Here is a 16,920-nt window from a genome sequence, read left to right on the forward strand (position 1 = left end):
CTTTTCTTCCACTCTTGATCACAATCCAAAATAATCCTACAAAAGTTGAAAATGTATTTGGATTTTAGACTTTACATATTATTTTCAATGCGTTTGTTCCGCAAACTTTTTCATGGAAAGTGTTTGATTGACTACTCTTTCATTGAAAATAAAGTCAACAAGCCCTTTGGAAAAAGGAGCAGCAGCACCAACGAGCACAATGATGATGGATGGGCCAAGACGATGATGATCATGATGATGATGATGATGAGGTAAAGCCAATGAGCCTTGCAAATTTGCAATAAAGTTGCTTGACCTTGCTTTGGCCTTTTTACTACTCGGTTACTCGGGTTTTGCTCCCCTTTTTTTATTTTGTGGAGAGCTGCACCCATTTTTTTTTTTTTTTTTTTGTGTTACTGGTTTTTATTTTTGAACCCTGTTGCCTGTTTTTTTTTTGTGTCAGAATGGGACCCATCATATACAAAAAAAAATCAATTTTTCTGTTTTGTCCCCTTTTTTCCTCCTCCTCCTTCTTCTTCACTCTTCCATTACATAAATTTTCGACATAGCGCATGACAAACTGAAGGACAGAAAGGGGGGGCAAAGCTAGCAAAAGAAAGACAGAGCGAGAGCGAGTGAGAGACATTGCCCCCTTCTATACTTTGCCTGATTATCCAAGTTGTGACCATTCCCTTTCCTTCTCTTCCCCCTGCCTAGACAGCCTATTCCATCATTCCATCTCATGAGTCACAAAAAGTTTCGTTTATGTTGAAGATTGCCCAATAATTGCGTAGAGAGAAAAACGAAATACATATGTATGTACACACACACACAGCCAACATAGGCTGAACAAGAAGCAGAAACTGGCACAATTTTATTTTTACCTGTACAAGGAGAAACATACACAAAGTTCCAATGGAGAAGAAGTCGGTGGGGGGGAATGGAAGGAGGCTGAAATGGCAGAACAAAATCCCCGAGGCGCAAAAAAAACTAGCCCAAACTCAATTTTTATATTTATGCTGTAAAAATATTTACAATTTAATCAAACAAACTTTGGCACAGACTAATTAAAGTGTTTTTTTCCGTTTTTGGCTATAATTCCTAACTAGTTTTGGCCTTGAAGTTGAGGTAGGCCCTTACTTCTATCAAAGTAATGGCAGTAGCAAGTTCTCTAAGAGAATTCGAAAAGTGCTCTACTAAATGCTAAGATTGAACAAGTCAATTCAAACGTTAACGTTCTCGTTTAGTTCAATAAGGATGTGGATAAGGACTAAAATCCCGCTAAGTAATATTGTTCAATTTCAATTACTTTAGAGCATTCTCACACATTATGTACATACATACATATGTATGTTGATATACGACTTTTGTTCATAATTATGTATTATTTGAATATTTTTTTTTCACTGATACGAAAACGATATATGACCGCAGCTGTTTGTATTAATTAAGGAGTATATGTGTTTTTTCTCCATGCGTTATATTTCAAGTTGATTCATATCTATCGATTACTAACTATAGCTTAGCAAGTAATTAGTTACATGGCATATCTGTGAGTGAATCATATAGGGTATCAAGTATAGTACATCGTACAGTGATCGATTCGCTCAATCTGTATCACTAATAATTGGAAAATAAATGAATCATTTGATGAAAGAAACATTTGTAAACTTTTAAAGTAAATATATTATTAATTCACATGTTAACCTGATTTCATATACCCATGTCTATATGTTGGAAGACTTTGCCGATCCTCGGATCCACTCTCTGCCACAATAGAAAGCTTATGCAAAGTAATTTAATTTAATTGCACATAGACAAATACAATCTCAGTCTGTCAATCTTTAAGTACACTAACTGTAAGACCCTTATTCTTGCCCATATTAGAAGGCCTCTGCAGCCACTAGTTAGTCTTACTAATAATGTTACATTATAAGTAAGTTGCATACAATACGGTCTACGGGGATTAGCATATATGAGGTATAAATTTCTTGGACTTTGCTTAATTTTTGCCACATATGACATTTCTAGAGAAAATAATACAACCATCTTGTTTGAGGTGAAATTTGATTTATAATTTGTTATATTGTTTACCCCTAAATTCCAAGAATTTTTCATTTGGATTGGTTGAAAATGTTTTCTTTAATCAGACCGCTTCCATGCGAGGCGAAACTTGACAAAATAAAATGGCCCTAATTTTTGTCCCCTTGCCACTGCTGTCTAAACCCCCTGCTACCTCCCCCTCTCCACAACGAAACACTAAATAGATAACAACACAAAACAAAGTCAGTTGCGAGGCGAACTCTGTGGCCATCGCCACACTTGGGCACTTTTGGATGGATGACTAATACGCGCTGTTAGCCGCCTTTTGTCTTTCTCTTTCTCTCTCGCGATAGTAGGGATATTTTTACATATACAATATATGTATATTTATAATTATAAACCTGCATGTGTATGTGTATGTGAGTGGGACAGGGAGAGAGACATTATGTGACCCACACATGACGACAACGGGCAATGTTTCCCCCTCTTATCGTCGTCAATGACTTTTTCTACAAAAATAATCATACTATTTAGCACTATGCAACAAAACACACACACACACAAATATTTCTTAAATACAGAAACTTAAGGCCAAACTCTATTTAATTCCATTATATAAAAGGCAATAAACTATTTAAGCCATAATTGTTAACCAAGGTTAGGTTTACTAGGTGCTTATTGCAATAATAATTATATTAACATAAGACTTGAGATGTTAAAATGATCCACTCTTCGAGGAGAAGATTCCATCAGGACATCATTTGAAACAATATTAAGTGTGCATTTCTCATTCCTCATTGTAAACATTTCTCTACTTTTGATATATATGTATACATATATTTCAAAATGAGCAACAAAAAGTACTTAAAAATTTAATTTGATTTTCGTTTTATGCCAATAAAATTTTACATTATAAAGTCATTCGTTTTGGTCAATTTCAATTTAAATAAAATGCTTAAATGCACAAATGGAAGATGTGGGTAATAACTTTTATGTGAAAAAAAATTCCTGTAGCATAGTGTAAAACACAAGCGAGCGAGAGAGAGAAGAATTAAGTTTTTCGCTCTTGGCCAACGACGGTCAACGGCCACAGGTTGTTGCGCGCACACACACACACACAGACAGATAGGTGGCACGGTGTGTGGAGTCTCGTTCTGTCATGTCAAATTAATTGACAATTGCGTTTTGGAAATTGTCTTTAATGATTGTTTGGAGATCTTGAGATGGAGACGGAGCATGACTTGGTTCATTGGGTGACATTTTGTTCCGTTGGTGGTGGCCCACACTACATAGGAATTCAATTTCCTGGACGACTACTATTCGTTCCTTCAAGCATAACAAAGTAAGCTCATAATAAGTTGGCGCCGGAAATGCTCCTCTCTTGAGGAATGCAAATAAAAAAGGAATAGAATGTGATGATGATGACTGTATTTTTATTTCCCTTTTGATGGATGAGAATACACATACATATACATATGTCCTCGTATGAGATTGTGTGTGTGTGTGCGGCTTCTTGGACGAGGATTGGATTCCTTTTCGTTGATTCTTCCAATCAATGACAATATTGTCGTTTTTGCTTTCTAATTTGCAATTTGTTTCAATTTGCTGGGTGCGAAACCTTAATTGATGTGAATTGGCCACGTTCCTTCTAGGTTCCTCCTCCTGGCCATGGAACACAAACACCCACACCGACACACACCCACATACACATGCCATTTGGTTGTCTTTTACTAATTTGATTTATAATTTTTTTGTAGTTGATTTTTTTTTTCAACGTGTTTGTCCTTATTTCTAGACTCCTCTGGGTAACTTAATATTCTCGTTTTTTATGAGCACTTCTGAGTCATTTCTTGGTCATCAAAATACTATCCCTGTCTTGCTCTTTCGTGACATTGCATTAAGGTTGAACGGATTTACATATATATGTACATACATATATGTAAATATGTACATATGTAATATTGTCCACGTTTTGAAAACGCCTGCGAAACTTGATACTTGAAAGAAGGTACTTTAAATTCTAGACTGAATTTTTTAGGCCATTTTCGACGAAGATTATAAAAATCTATGACATTGCAAATTATTACTACTATTAAATATTACGCAAACATTTAAGGGGCGGGGCACGTCGCACAATTCCCATTAACATTGACCAATTATGTCGGTGAGTTATCGGTTTTCCTTTCGATCAATGCGATACACACCTAAACTCTCTTACTATGGGGAGAAATGACAATTTTGGGGGTCAAAAACAACAAATACGTTAAAAAAAAAATAAAATAAAGCGAATTATTGAAGTGTATTCCAAATGATTTGCCCTCAGATTTACTTGAAATTCCTGACATTATTTAAATAGTAACAAGAAAGAGTATACAAATACGGTTTTGAAAATGGTTACAGTTCAAAGCCCACCCCCCCAAAAACAGTTCATTGAAAAGCATTGTACTGTAAATGACCCACAGCCAAAGGGCAGCTTTAGGAAGGCAAATTCTAAAAATTCAACTGAAACAGCCATTGGGGAGTTGAAAAGAGAGCTGGAGAGAGAAAGAGCGAAAACAATGACACAAAATTGAAAAATGAAACTTTTACTCAACTCAACATCATCAAACTGGGAAAGTGACAAACGAGGAAAATACAGTGAGGGAGAGAGTGACGCTGAAGGACAACAACTGGCCGAGCCTGTTGGGCAATTAAAAGTTAGACAGACATTGTCACATGAATGTAGTTGATATCTAACGTTTTATTGGGAAACTTTAATCATCTATATATCATCTGTATAAATAATTGCTTTAATTATATCTATTGATTATTTCGGACAAATATCAAAACTCTTTTCAAAATAACAGTCAAATGTTTGAAAAGCAGAGAAGAAGAGGTTTCTCAGCCCATAAAGTTTAAAGAGCTGCAATATGGAAGTACTTTATCCCCTAAAGTATGCAATAGGCTGTCAAATTTAACTTTTCACATGCCTTGTAGTTTTAATATTGTCTGTAATTAAATACTATTGAAAATTGAAGGAAGCTAAGCATTCCGTTCTACAGCCCTAGATGAGAAGACGAAGTTGTTGCCATATCTATCTGTCCCTCTGAGCGAATCAACTTCACATCCTCAGTTTAAAGCTACTAGAATAAAACTTGGACAGATCGGATCATCACAATATATAGTTGCCATAAAAGTAGGCTTAATGAAGAAAAAACATTGATGTTTTTCAAGATTGGGTTTGAAAAGTTTATGTTTAATGAAACTAGGTGAAAGTACAGAATGTTATGTATTCGAGAGTTAGACTAACTAACTTTTGTTGTTTACAGTTAAGTAATACGTTCACCCTAAGTAACCCGTGTAGGTAAGCTGTGTATATACATACATATGTATATAGAGAGAGCGAAAGGTAGGGATAAAAGTTCACATTACTGCAAAATGCAATGGCAGTAGAAGTGAATGTCAGCGTGTGTGTATGTGGGGTCTAAAAGGACACGTGTATCGCATGGCTTCTAAAACATTTATACCATGCATAACGACGGCGACCTATGTGGAACAGCAGCAGCAGCTTGTGGCTTGACTCTCTCCTCGTCTCTTTCCTCGATACGACCGCAAAAAGCTCTGAAGCTTCTTAGGAGAAGAGAGGAGATGGATGGGACAACGGGCTGTGTGTAAGGACACACAACACAGGCAGTTCCGGTTCAGTAGACTCTAAAGTGATTGTGGGCTATCGGATTGAAGGCTGACGATGATGAGGAACTCTGTGGGTGGGTGGCTGGTTGGTCTTTCATTTAATGGTCAATAATCGTCAATAAAACAGCTGGCATCGTATCAATGTATCCATCGACCAGTAGAAAATGAATCACAGTTTCCTTTGCCCTTTTTTCCCTTATGGCAACTCGTGAGGGCAAATGTCAAAAACAATTTCACGCCCAACTCAAAAATGCAGTAGTTCATCTATTTTGTCTATGTCTGTGTGTGTGTGTGTGTGTGCAAATTTCTGCTGCAAGACTTCTAAAGTTAAATTAAATTTTATTTTCTAAAACTTCTAAAACGAAAATTCATGCTTTGGGCGTGAGGCAAACAACAACATTCGCAAGCAATGACTAAGGATAAAAGGACAGACGAAAGAAGGAACGCCGCCTCAAGGGGGGATTTATGCGAACAAACTTAATTTACAACATCCAGCATCAGTTGCAGCAAATGCAGAGCCCGAAAGGATGGTTTTAGGACCCTCGAGCTTCAAAGCCACAAAGACGTTTAGTTTGTAAATTCTCCCTGCAGGGCATAATCTACATTTGGCTCGCATTATAAAAGATTTTACCTAGTTCCATACATGTGTATACATATGTACATATGGGGCAACAAATCCTTTCACAAAGTTCAATTTATGTAAACAGGGGCCAAATTTCCAAAATGATTGTAATGTCAAAGGTTTCAAAGGTCGAACATCAAAAAAGTTCTAGATTTCAAAAAGAGAAAAGAGTGCTCAATACAAAAGACGATAGACCTAGAGACACCCTGTATAACATAACCCTGTGTCTATTCCTATCAATAGCAAAAAGAGCTTATGTCTATTAAAAGTTGTCTATTTATTAATTATGATGCAACTGCCAAACCAGAAGGTAAATCCTTTATTCATTTATAATTTAAAAGCGTCTGTCAGTTAACCACAGAGACATCAACATCCCGTCAGTGCGATCCACGGATGTATAGCTATCGGAAACCCAAGACATGTCCGAAAAGAGGTCACCTACAAAGGGCAGGAGCCCAGAGACCGACGGGCGATTCGTTCCCAAAGGCCCGAAACGGCTGCACTACCTTTACCTCCATTTCATATACATACAATCCTTCATAATATTAGCTTGTTAGTTTTAAATTTCGAAGGTAATTTAATGTAGGGGAAAAGTCTAAGAAATTTCTCACAAGTTCTTTTAGGGACTTGAGGGTTCCTTAAGGATACTGGTACAGCCGAAAAGAGAAAAATCATAAAGGAGATCTATGACCCTTTAAATGATCCAAAATAGGATCAAGAAGTCAGTGGCAGCCAAAATCCACCACTAAAGCAAAAGATCAAAGTGAACTAATGAATCAAAATTTATTAATAATAAATAAGTATATGCACTGATTAATATACTTCTTCTTTTTACATATTCTATAGGGTATGAAAAGAAAAACTCAAATCCTTGAAATGCTTTTAACACAAATTACAAACAATTTAATTGAGGGGCCAGTCCTAGGAGCAAAAAGAAACGAAGAGTAACCGAACGAGATAAATATGTACTTCGGATTGGTATTCACTCTCTCTCTCTCTCTCTCTCTCTCTTGCTCTCTTTGCGTTTTTATCATATTTTTTGTTGGTATTTACTTTTTAGTCAAAGTGAAAGACTAAACCACGATTACTTCCTCTTCTCCAACCCTGCCTCATCCATCCATTCAACCATCCAGCCAGGCGACCCCACTTAGCCACAACCATTTCTAGCATCAAGCATCTTTCCCGTTCCCCCTTCCTTGTCGTCGACTATCATCAAAAAAGTTGCTAAAGCAACGAGCCAGAAATTCAATTTACTTGAACAATTCTGTAATTAAAGTTAACTTTCACTTGTCCCCAAAAAAAGGAAAGAAATAAAAGCAACAACAAAATAAATAAATAAAAGCAGGCAGAAAAATGACAGCAACAGGAGAAGGTGGTTGGGGTGGCAGAACAAAGAGGAAGAATGGAATATTAAATAAATAAATTAATGTTAAAGGACGAATTTTCTGCAGAAAAACGAGCAATTAATAATTAATTGTTTAACGATGAACTGTAAAAAAAATAGAAAGGAAACAAAGAGGGTTGTTTTTCTGTATTTTTGTTTTTATCAATTCAATTATCGATAATCAATTGAGACATGCACAATCAAATTTGTGGCTCTATTATTAATCAATTTGGAGCAATAATTCGCTTAGTTACGAGGGGAAGGCAATGATGATTTGCATGTGCCGCCGAAAATTGAATTATTAATGATTGAAAAAAGCAGTTATTGTTAATATTGAACACCATTTGACTGATCACATAGATCCATTTATATTTGTATAACTAATTTTTAATGCTTTTCAATAGTTTTCAGCTGTGAGAAGTGATTCCTTTGCCTACCAAGCGATCGTATCAAATTTAAACTCGGATCATTATGAACTGGCTCTTTGGTCTCGCTTACTCTTACACGCTTATTTGAATAACTTTTCTATATTCAGTCCAATTTTACTGAAATTCGGTATGTTGCTGTATATAAAGACAGGGGTCCTTCTGCATTAAGGACCTTAATTGAACTAGTTAACAGTTTGAAAACGTCTGATCAAATTTGATCAATAAAAGGTTCTTTTTATGAAATTGCTTTTTTTATATTATGTTTCGTTTCACACGCGAATTCCTGAAAACGGGTCTCTTGTCCCATCTTATCTTCAGAACGTTCGAAATGCATAATTTTTGATGTTTGAAAATAATTAAGTTAACTAGAATCAGAGGCAGGTCTAGATGTAGAAGGATATTTTCATGATTTGTAAGTTAAAAAATCTGTTTTAGGGGAAATTTTTCACAAATATTTTCCTGAGCTTTTTTCATTGAATTAGAATTTGTATTTTCCCATTACCACAAAAGCTTCTTCAGTTTGTCATTTGATATCCTTAAACGTGAGACTAGGCTAGTTAGGGGGATGGGACTGCTGGTGCTTAAAGCCAAGGCACTTTTTTGGTAAAAGAATTTGGTCAAAATTTAATTGATCTTATTTAGTAAACTTTTCAAAAACTGACAATGGCTAAAGGAATTTAGTCATGCCCTTGCGAGGCAGATGATTAATATGAAGGGGCAAGGAGTATAGAGGGACAAGGGGAGAGATTAATAAATTTCTCCTTCGATCATTCGAATTGGGTCATTTGAAAATAAGCTCTATATAGAGATCTAGAAAAATAAAAGAACAGTTTTAAAAGGCAAGGCAAAACTTACGGATAAAAGAAGAAGAGAAATGTGGTCAGGAGCAGCACAATCCAGGCGAAAGTCGCAGGAATGTAACGGGTTTTCACATCACATTTGGGCATTGTTGTTGTTGTTGTTACTGTTGTGTAGTTGTTATTGTTGGTATTCTCTCTCAATGTCGTTGACCGTTGCGCCAGTTCTTGCTATTCTTGTTGTTGTTGTTGGCAATGAAAATGCGTGATGATGATGTTGTTGTTGATGACGATACAGTTGGCTAGACAGAGACGGCGAGACGAAGCGGCGACGCGTGAAATAATATCGAAGAAGGAGACTAAAAAACGAATAAAAAAAACAAAACCAGGAGAGAGGGAGACACACTGCGGAGATCCAAAAAGACAAAAACACGACAACAACAAAAAATATATATTAGAAAGAATTGTTGCAAAGAAACGACCAATTCGTACACACACTTACACACACACACATAAACACACACACACAGAATGTCCTTAGACTTGGGATATATTCTATTTCAAAGTTAATCGAACGCGACTAATCCAACAACAATTCAGTCGAACTACGAGTCTTTTGAAGTACAATAGTCAACGCGGCGAATCGTCACATAAAATATTATAACTCCTACTACTAGTTGCTCATAAAATGTTGAGTCATGGTACACTACAAAAAAATTTAAATTTTTTGGCTAAACTCAATGACTATCAGTTAACTTAAGATAAGATAAGGAAAATAATAACCCCTTTACTCATTAAAATGGTTGAAAATGAAGTTTCTAAGGGTAGGGCAGAAGTTTCGCCTTGAAACGGTTAATGATAACAATGTAATTTGAACTTCGAATCGATATATACATATGTATGTATATAGATATGTATGGAAAGGATAACCAACACAAAGGATCTGTTGAATTCTCTCTGAAGCTAGATCAAGTTAATTGCAAACTGTTATCAGACGCCAATTGCTAATACATACATAGATATATTCTTTTACTGTAAAAGCGATGGAAATTACGCGGGGAGTCTACACGACAGGATATCCACCCCTCAAAAAAAAAAAAAAAAAACGGCTTCTTGACCTCAAGGTGCGGTATTTCTTTGTTTCAATGAAATTTGAAACGAAAACTCGGCATCATAAGGTGTCTGCCTCTGCCTAGCTCTCTATGTACCTCTCACTCCCTTACTCTAAATATTGTTGTTGATTGGGGTTCTTATAAAGCTAGGAAAAACTATTGCAGAAACTCCCATACCTCACACATATACAAGCAACACACACAAACATAGTTACATATACAATGGGTGTATATGCATTAGAGCGTGTATAAACGAGTGTGCGTGTATATGTATGTGTGTATGTGCGTGAAAATCAACAAAAATTAACGGTTTTCAATTTAATTTTTTGTTTTTGTATACACTATTCTTAGTTTTTCTCCAAGTTTATTGTTGTTGTCGCATTGCAGTTAATTTTAATGCCAGTTGGTTAAATCGAGTATTGGATAGAGAAGGAGGGGGCGAGGGTCTAGAGCATTTATGTGTGTGTGTGTCTGTGTCTGTGCGACTTTCCCTATTTTTCATACAATTTTATTTTTCCAGCCTTCTTTATTTCTCTTTTCCTTTTTCTCTCTCTCGCACACACGCTCTCCGCTTTCAGTCCGTTTACGATGCTTTTTCGCTTCTTGCTCCCCACGTTCGTTCCGTTTCGTTTTCTATACACACGCACGCACGTTGTTGCTGCCTGCAACGTTTTTTTCTTATTTTTTTTGCTATATTTTCTTTCGGCGGCGTCGCTTGAACTTTTTTTTTTTTTTTTTTGCTTTGCTTTTGCAATTCTCAATCGCCAAATGCGCACATTTCAATAAAATACACTTTTCATTTGCACTACATTACAACAATCATGCATATTTCTGGTTGTATAGATTACGAAAAAAATAAATAAAAAAAATAGTTCCGCATAGTTTTTTTCTCGCTTATTTGTCGGTCGCAGCCATTGCCGTTTCTCCGTTTTCCACTACACATTACACACACACACAAATTGCGAAAAAAATATGTAATTTTACCAAGGATTCTTATGGATTTCAATTATTTTCCTTCCTTTTCAAATTATTCTTTTTATTTCTTTCTCTTATTCTTCTTTCTGTCCGCAACACGTCCGCTCACTTCGAAAACAAAAAAAACAACAAAAACAACAACAACATGGCGAATTCGCCCGAGCCGTACAAAATTTTAAATTCGCTGCACAAAATTGAGAAGTCGCCGTAAAATTTTGCCAGTTCGCCGTAATGTTTTGAACATTCGCCTTCAAAAATCGAGCGCGGCGAAACAATTGCTTACGATTACCGATAATTATCGGCGAGAGACGATATCGCATATCGACGATAAGCGATACCTAAAAATACTAAATGCAAATGTAATTGAAATGGACACTTTGGTCACACTATTCTTGCACATTTGCCGAATCGAGCGTTTACCAACACTGAGTCAAAAAATTTTCGCTTTCGTTCGCGTCTGATATCAGGATTTTATCAAGAGTTAATCTGATAACTATATGTTTATGAATTCATTGACCAAGCGTCATCGAAACCGATTGTGCAGGCAAAAGCAAGACCGCAAACTGGCAACGTCCAACTGTTAGAATACGAAAAAAAAGTACGAAACCGAAGTTTTAGTTGACGCCGAAAATCAAAGCCGTCGACCAGACCCCCGCCGCCGCGAAACCGCTCAGAGACTCATCAGTTCTTGCCTCCTTCCTTTGCTCATCTCATCAGCCACACCATGTCACGCAGCGTGCGCGCCGAGACACGAAGCCGGGCCAAGGATGACATCAAACGTGTGATGCAGGCGGTGGATAAGGTTCGCCATTGGGAAAAGAAATGGGTCACCATCAGCGATACGACAATGAAAATCTACAAATGGGTTCCCATTTCGTCCAACAGTGAAAAGAAATCCAAACTGCAATTAAGTAACAAGCTCAGTGACAAGGAGAATTCGCAGAAAGGCACACCCACACCGCCACAAATTACACCCAGCTATGCGGGTCTCACAGCTGAGGATTCAAATACCTGTAATAAACAAAACATTTTACTTTACCCTGCCACTACGAAGTAATCCCTATCTCCCTCTCTCTCTCTCGGTAGGTTTTTCCGTAGTCTCGGATAGTCAGGGAGCTGATTTTGTTAGCAGCATGCCCTTCTCCGAGGATTCCAATTCACAAGGCAGCGATGGGCCAGTAAAACGTCTGAAAACGAGTGATTAACCCTTTCCCATATGTCTCTCGCCGCCATTAACCTCCGTACCAGCACTACAAGCAGCCGCAATCCCAACTCTGGTCCCAGTTCCGGTTTCAGATCCAGAACCCGTCCCAAACACAGACCCAGATCCATCTGCAATCGCAGTAGACCCGATGCAAATGACGATGACGACTTTTAACCAATCAATTTACAATTAATTTAAGTGACGTCAATTTATTCTTATTACTTTCCCCTTTTTTTTTTTTTTTTTTGTGCGCGACTAGAGTTTCAGAAGGAAATGTCTTTCATAAATGGAGAGATTGCATTATTCAGTACATAATTTATTAAGATAAGAGTGTATTTACTTTTCGTTTCGCTAGTTGTTAAGAGTCCTCACCCCGCTTTCCCCGTTTCTTACTCCCACACTGTCATTGAAAGACTTAAGGCTATTTAATATTATTACAACTCTGAATTAATCGTAGGCTCGATTTACCTAGGCTAAGCAAATTTATTTATTTGATTCATCAAGCTAAAATATTTAAACTCCCTCATTACTCCCTCTCCTTACTTAAGAGCAAGAAATAATGTTTCCTTCTCGACATTTGTTTAATGGTTCAATAAGTTTTGTACTCGTAGTTTAAACAATACTTATTAGCCGCAAATTTAAATTATCGAGTCCTAAATTTAAAATAAGCATATAACATATAAAAGAATATATATAAATATTTACGATTTATACTTATCTATTGTATAATATGGCAATTTTGATGAAACATGCCGCCATCAATTTAATGAATATCATGTTAATCAGCTATGACTAACATTTCAGTCGATATTTCTATATGAAACTGTATTATATACATATATATAATTGACCTATTTGCAAAAAGAACACAAAAGAAATAGTTTTATTATTTAGTTCATAGGTGCTGGCATCCCCCGCCTATAAGTATGCTATGACTTTTGGCCAGGAAGAAAGTTCTTTGATCTCGGCCATAATGTGGCCTTCAATTCGACAAGATTTTGTTACATTGAACTTAAACCCCGAAATGTATGCTATGAAAGTTTTAGAAGCAAAAGTTGCATAGCCCGCCAAGGTATGCAATTAAAAGTCGATACATAATATCATTGGGCCACAAATTTGCAGCTACTTGCAAAAATTACTTTCTAATAGTTTACAATAGTTTTGTTTTAATCCTTTAGATGCAATCACGATGTGTGTCTAAGTAAGGACACTACAAAAATCGCAGATCCTGCGTAAAAATTTCTTAAACCTTTTTATTAACGTCATCATTCTGAGTTTAGTTCTGGAAAGAATTTTAGAATGCTCTTTAATAGTTTAATTTTTTTTTGTAATTATTTTTTATTGAATGTTTTTGTTGTTGTTTGTCTTCGTTTTAGCTTTTCTTTTTCTTTGTATAATAAAAAAAAAATTAATTTCTTTCAACAAATAGGTTTTTCATATCATTTTCATTCTTTCTATCTCCATCCATCGTTTTATCTTTATCATTTCGCTTGACATTAAAATATACATTAGCTTTTCACATCGGTACCACATCATACATACATATTTATATATAAATATATATGTATGTATATATATAGACATTACATAGTTTTCATTTCTTTCTTCACTAAAATTTATGCTAAAAAACACTCTTAAAAGAAAGGAAGCACAGATTTGCACAAGTTACAAAAAAAAAAAAAAATGCATATATATATAATAATAATAATAATAAAAATAAAATAAAATTTTAAAAATAAACTACACACACAATCAATATAAAAAAAAAAAAAAAAACAAAACAAAGACAAAAATGCCAGAAAATGCAATACAGAAAAGAGAAGAGAGAAAAATAATGGAAATTAAAAGAAAAAGCTAAGCTTCTCCTCTAACTATGGAATGGTACATATTAAATGGAATTTTTTAGCAAACAGAATTAAAAAAAAAAAAAATTATATATTTATATATAAATTGTTGTAAAATTGTGTATAAATTATTAATTACAATATATATGTATATATATATATATTGTTGTTGTTGCTTTTGCTATTTAGTTCTCATTTCATTTTGTTTATATTTTCGTCCTTTTTTTCGTTTTTTTTCTCTTTTTTGTTAGAAAAATATAGAAATTGTAGCTTGAAGTGGCTGTTTTTTTTGTTGTTTTTTTTTTTTTTTTTTTTTGTTAACAAATACACATATAATTACATAGTCGCCTTGTATACATACATATATAATTATATATATATATATATATAAGATATATATATATATATAAAGTTTAATATTGTCATTTAGCATTCAGAAAAATATACTCTATGCCATATTTTTTTTACACTTTGCATTTTTCTTTGTTTTTTTTTTTTTTTTTTTTGGCGGAAAAAAAACTTTTTAAATAGCTTTCTCAAAAAAATTGTGTGTGTGTGTGTGTGTGTTGGGTGTTTTGTGTATGTAGGGTAAAGGATATGCTAGGATTAAAATATGAAGCAGACTTCTCTATCTAACTCACAATAATAATGGACTTGGCTCACTTTTCAACTAGCACGAGAAACACAAAAGAATAATATATATAATATGTATATATATATATATATATATATCGGACTTGAAGCCCGATCCGTTCTAACCTAGTGTACATATGTATATGTTGTATGTGGCATTAGACTGGCCTTGATTTTGTTTTGTTTAATTAATGTTTGATTTCCGAAAATAACTCAATATCAAAAGAAAATTGCGCAACAAATAAATTTCCGTTTTTCAATAGGAAAAATTAAGTTTGTAGATGGTATAGACAGTTAATTTTGTTTGCTTTTGCGAAATTCGTATATCGGAATTGAATTGAACTCCTATATGCATATATTTATATATTCAATTCGTCTGAGTTGGCAATGGAATTTGATATTGGCTAAAGTTATCTAAAATGGCCATTCTAATGTTTATGCGTTTCTCTGTCTGTCTGTATGTGTGTCTGTGTGTGTGTGTGTGTGTGTATAGGTATACATATATATATATATAGATTTATATAATAATAATTGCAACATTTTATTTTTTTTTTTTGTTTGTTTTTTTTTTTATGCTTTTTTAACGCTCCCTCAAAAATGTTTTGTTTCATTTTGGATATGTTTGGATTTTCTTTACACCTTGGTGGTGGTTTTGCCGGCAAGCCAGGATTTGTGATGTTTTCTGGGTCCATGTTGTTGTTGTTGTTGTTGCTGTTGTTGGTGGTGTTCTTGATGTTGCTGATGAAGGACAAGTCTGTGTTATGTCTGCAATGGATAACTGTTGCGTGTGGCAGCCACCAATTGTTGCATTTCAGACCGGCCGGCATCTTGTTGCTGTTGGTGTTGCTGTTGTTGCTGCTCTTGATGTTGATGTTGGCGACGACAGTCGATTAACGCTGCCGCCGCCCATTGGGCTTGATATCAGCATTCAGATTTATCCTCCTCCACCAGATATTGTGTATCCTTGCCCGTATCGGCCGATGGATCCAATTCACGGGAACGCAATTGCAATTGTGGTGATGATTTATGCGTTATGCTGCTTGGAGCAATTATTGCTGATGCCGGTTCAGTGAATGTTGCCGACGATTTTGATTTGATCGTTGGATCCTGGGGAACATCGTAAATGCCTGAGAAAGAATATAGGGAAATTAGGAAAATTCCAATCATTCGGGGGGGTATTTAACCCAACTCACCTGAACCATTGCCCATGCCCGGATCTGCGGTGGTGCCCGATTGTACGGCATCGTACATGGGATTGGCAAAATCACGAGCCTTATTCGCATTGACTGTTTGCAGATTATAGCCCTCTATGGGCGCCATATCGCCGCCAGCACTGGGCGCCGAGGCTCCCGGGAAGCCGCTCTCATTGAATTCCACATTCGAGCCATGCCGGAAGGTGACGCTCTGTGATGATGTCATGGCGGGCATGCGTGCCAATTTGCCACTAAAAAAGAGAATCCCAGTTTAGTTAAAAACACAATCGCATAACTATTATTAGAAGTACATACAATGGCCGTTTACGTATTATATACCAGGCACCGGCTGCCGTCATCATTACCAGTAGAATGAGGGCTATGGCCATTACGACAGCCGTGACATTGGCACCGCCATGTCCAAAGGCTCCAGCAGCACTGTGATTGCAATGTTCACCTTTGAAGTCGGGCAGACATTCACAATAGAGCTCACCGCGGTCATCCTCCTTGCAGAGGCCACCATTCTGACATGGGCAGATGCGGGGCGCTGGTCGTGGCCTCTCGGCGGCTGCATCACAAATGGCTTCGTAGGTGCTGCGATGCGAGGGCAATGGGCCGGACGAATCTGGACAGGCACAACGGTGACCACCGGGCACCAGGAGGCAGAGATGGGAGCAGCTGGATTCGTAGCACGGATTCCGTAGCGATGTGTTGTAACGCTTCTCGTGATAGACCTTCAGGCCGGACGGATTGACGAGATTACGATGAACAACCACTTGGACACCGCGTCCGAATTTGTCCTGACGCAATAGTTCCCCAGTGTCACGTGTCACCCAGTACATGTTGGACTCAAACAGATCCAGCGAAACGGGGTGGCGCAATTGATCGCCCTTGATGATGGCCTTGCGACGCGAGCCATCGGCACGCATCGATTCAATGGCATTCAGTTTGGTGTCCACCCAATAGATGATATGATCTTGGGCATAATCGATGGTCAGACCAGCCGGATGGCGTATTTGCTCTGTTATCAGGGG

General features: G+C 36.5%; 3 protein-coding genes across 8 annotated transcripts in view; 1 reads left to right on the forward strand and 2 right to left on the reverse strand.

Annotated features, from left to right (window-relative positions):
- The window catches only part of Zdhhc8 (zinc finger DHHC-type containing 8), a 29,313-nt gene extending 18,169 nt beyond the window's left edge, over positions 1-11,144 (reverse strand). For all 6 annotated transcript variants that reach the window (XM_068283623.1, XM_068283621.1, XM_068283622.1 and 3 more), the window contains exons 1-2: positions 10,542-11,144; positions 8,984-9,330 (exon numbers count right to left, since the gene is read on the reverse strand). In XM_068283623.1, the coding sequence (XP_068139724.1) occupies positions 8,984-9,075 (92 nt within the window). In that variant the 5' untranslated portion in view covers positions 9,076-9,330; positions 10,542-11,144. The remainder of the gene's footprint in view (positions 1-8,983; positions 9,331-10,541) is intronic.
- A 284-nt stretch (positions 11,145-11,428) lies between these two features.
- On the forward strand, positions 11,429-12,929 carry BCL7-like (chromatin remodeling complex subunit BCL7B-like protein). Its single transcript, XM_068302642.1, has 2 exons — positions 11,429-12,025; positions 12,099-12,929. The coding sequence occupies exons 1-2, from the start codon at positions 11,737-11,739 to the stop codon at positions 12,215-12,217; spliced, it is 408 nt and encodes a 135-aa protein (XP_068158743.1). The 5' UTR covers positions 11,429-11,736; the 3' UTR covers positions 12,218-12,929.
- A 729-nt stretch (positions 12,930-13,658) lies between these two features.
- mgl (megalin) overlaps positions 13,659-16,920 on the reverse strand; it is a 145,506-nt gene continuing 142,244 nt past the window's right edge. Inside the window, 3 exon segments of the mRNA XM_068300171.1 lie at positions 13,659-15,820; positions 15,887-16,137; positions 16,202-16,920. Coding sequence (XP_068156272.1) covers positions 15,615-15,820; positions 15,887-16,137; positions 16,202-16,920 — 1,176 coding nt within the window. The 3' untranslated portion in view covers positions 13,659-15,614.

The sequence above is a fragment of the Drosophila tropicalis genome, unplaced genomic scaffold, assembly GCF_018151085.1.
Source record: "Drosophila tropicalis isolate 14030-0801.00 unplaced genomic scaffold, ASM1815108v1 contig_158, whole genome shotgun sequence".
Classification (NCBI taxonomy): Eukaryota; Metazoa; Arthropoda; class Insecta; order Diptera; family Drosophilidae; genus Drosophila; species Drosophila tropicalis.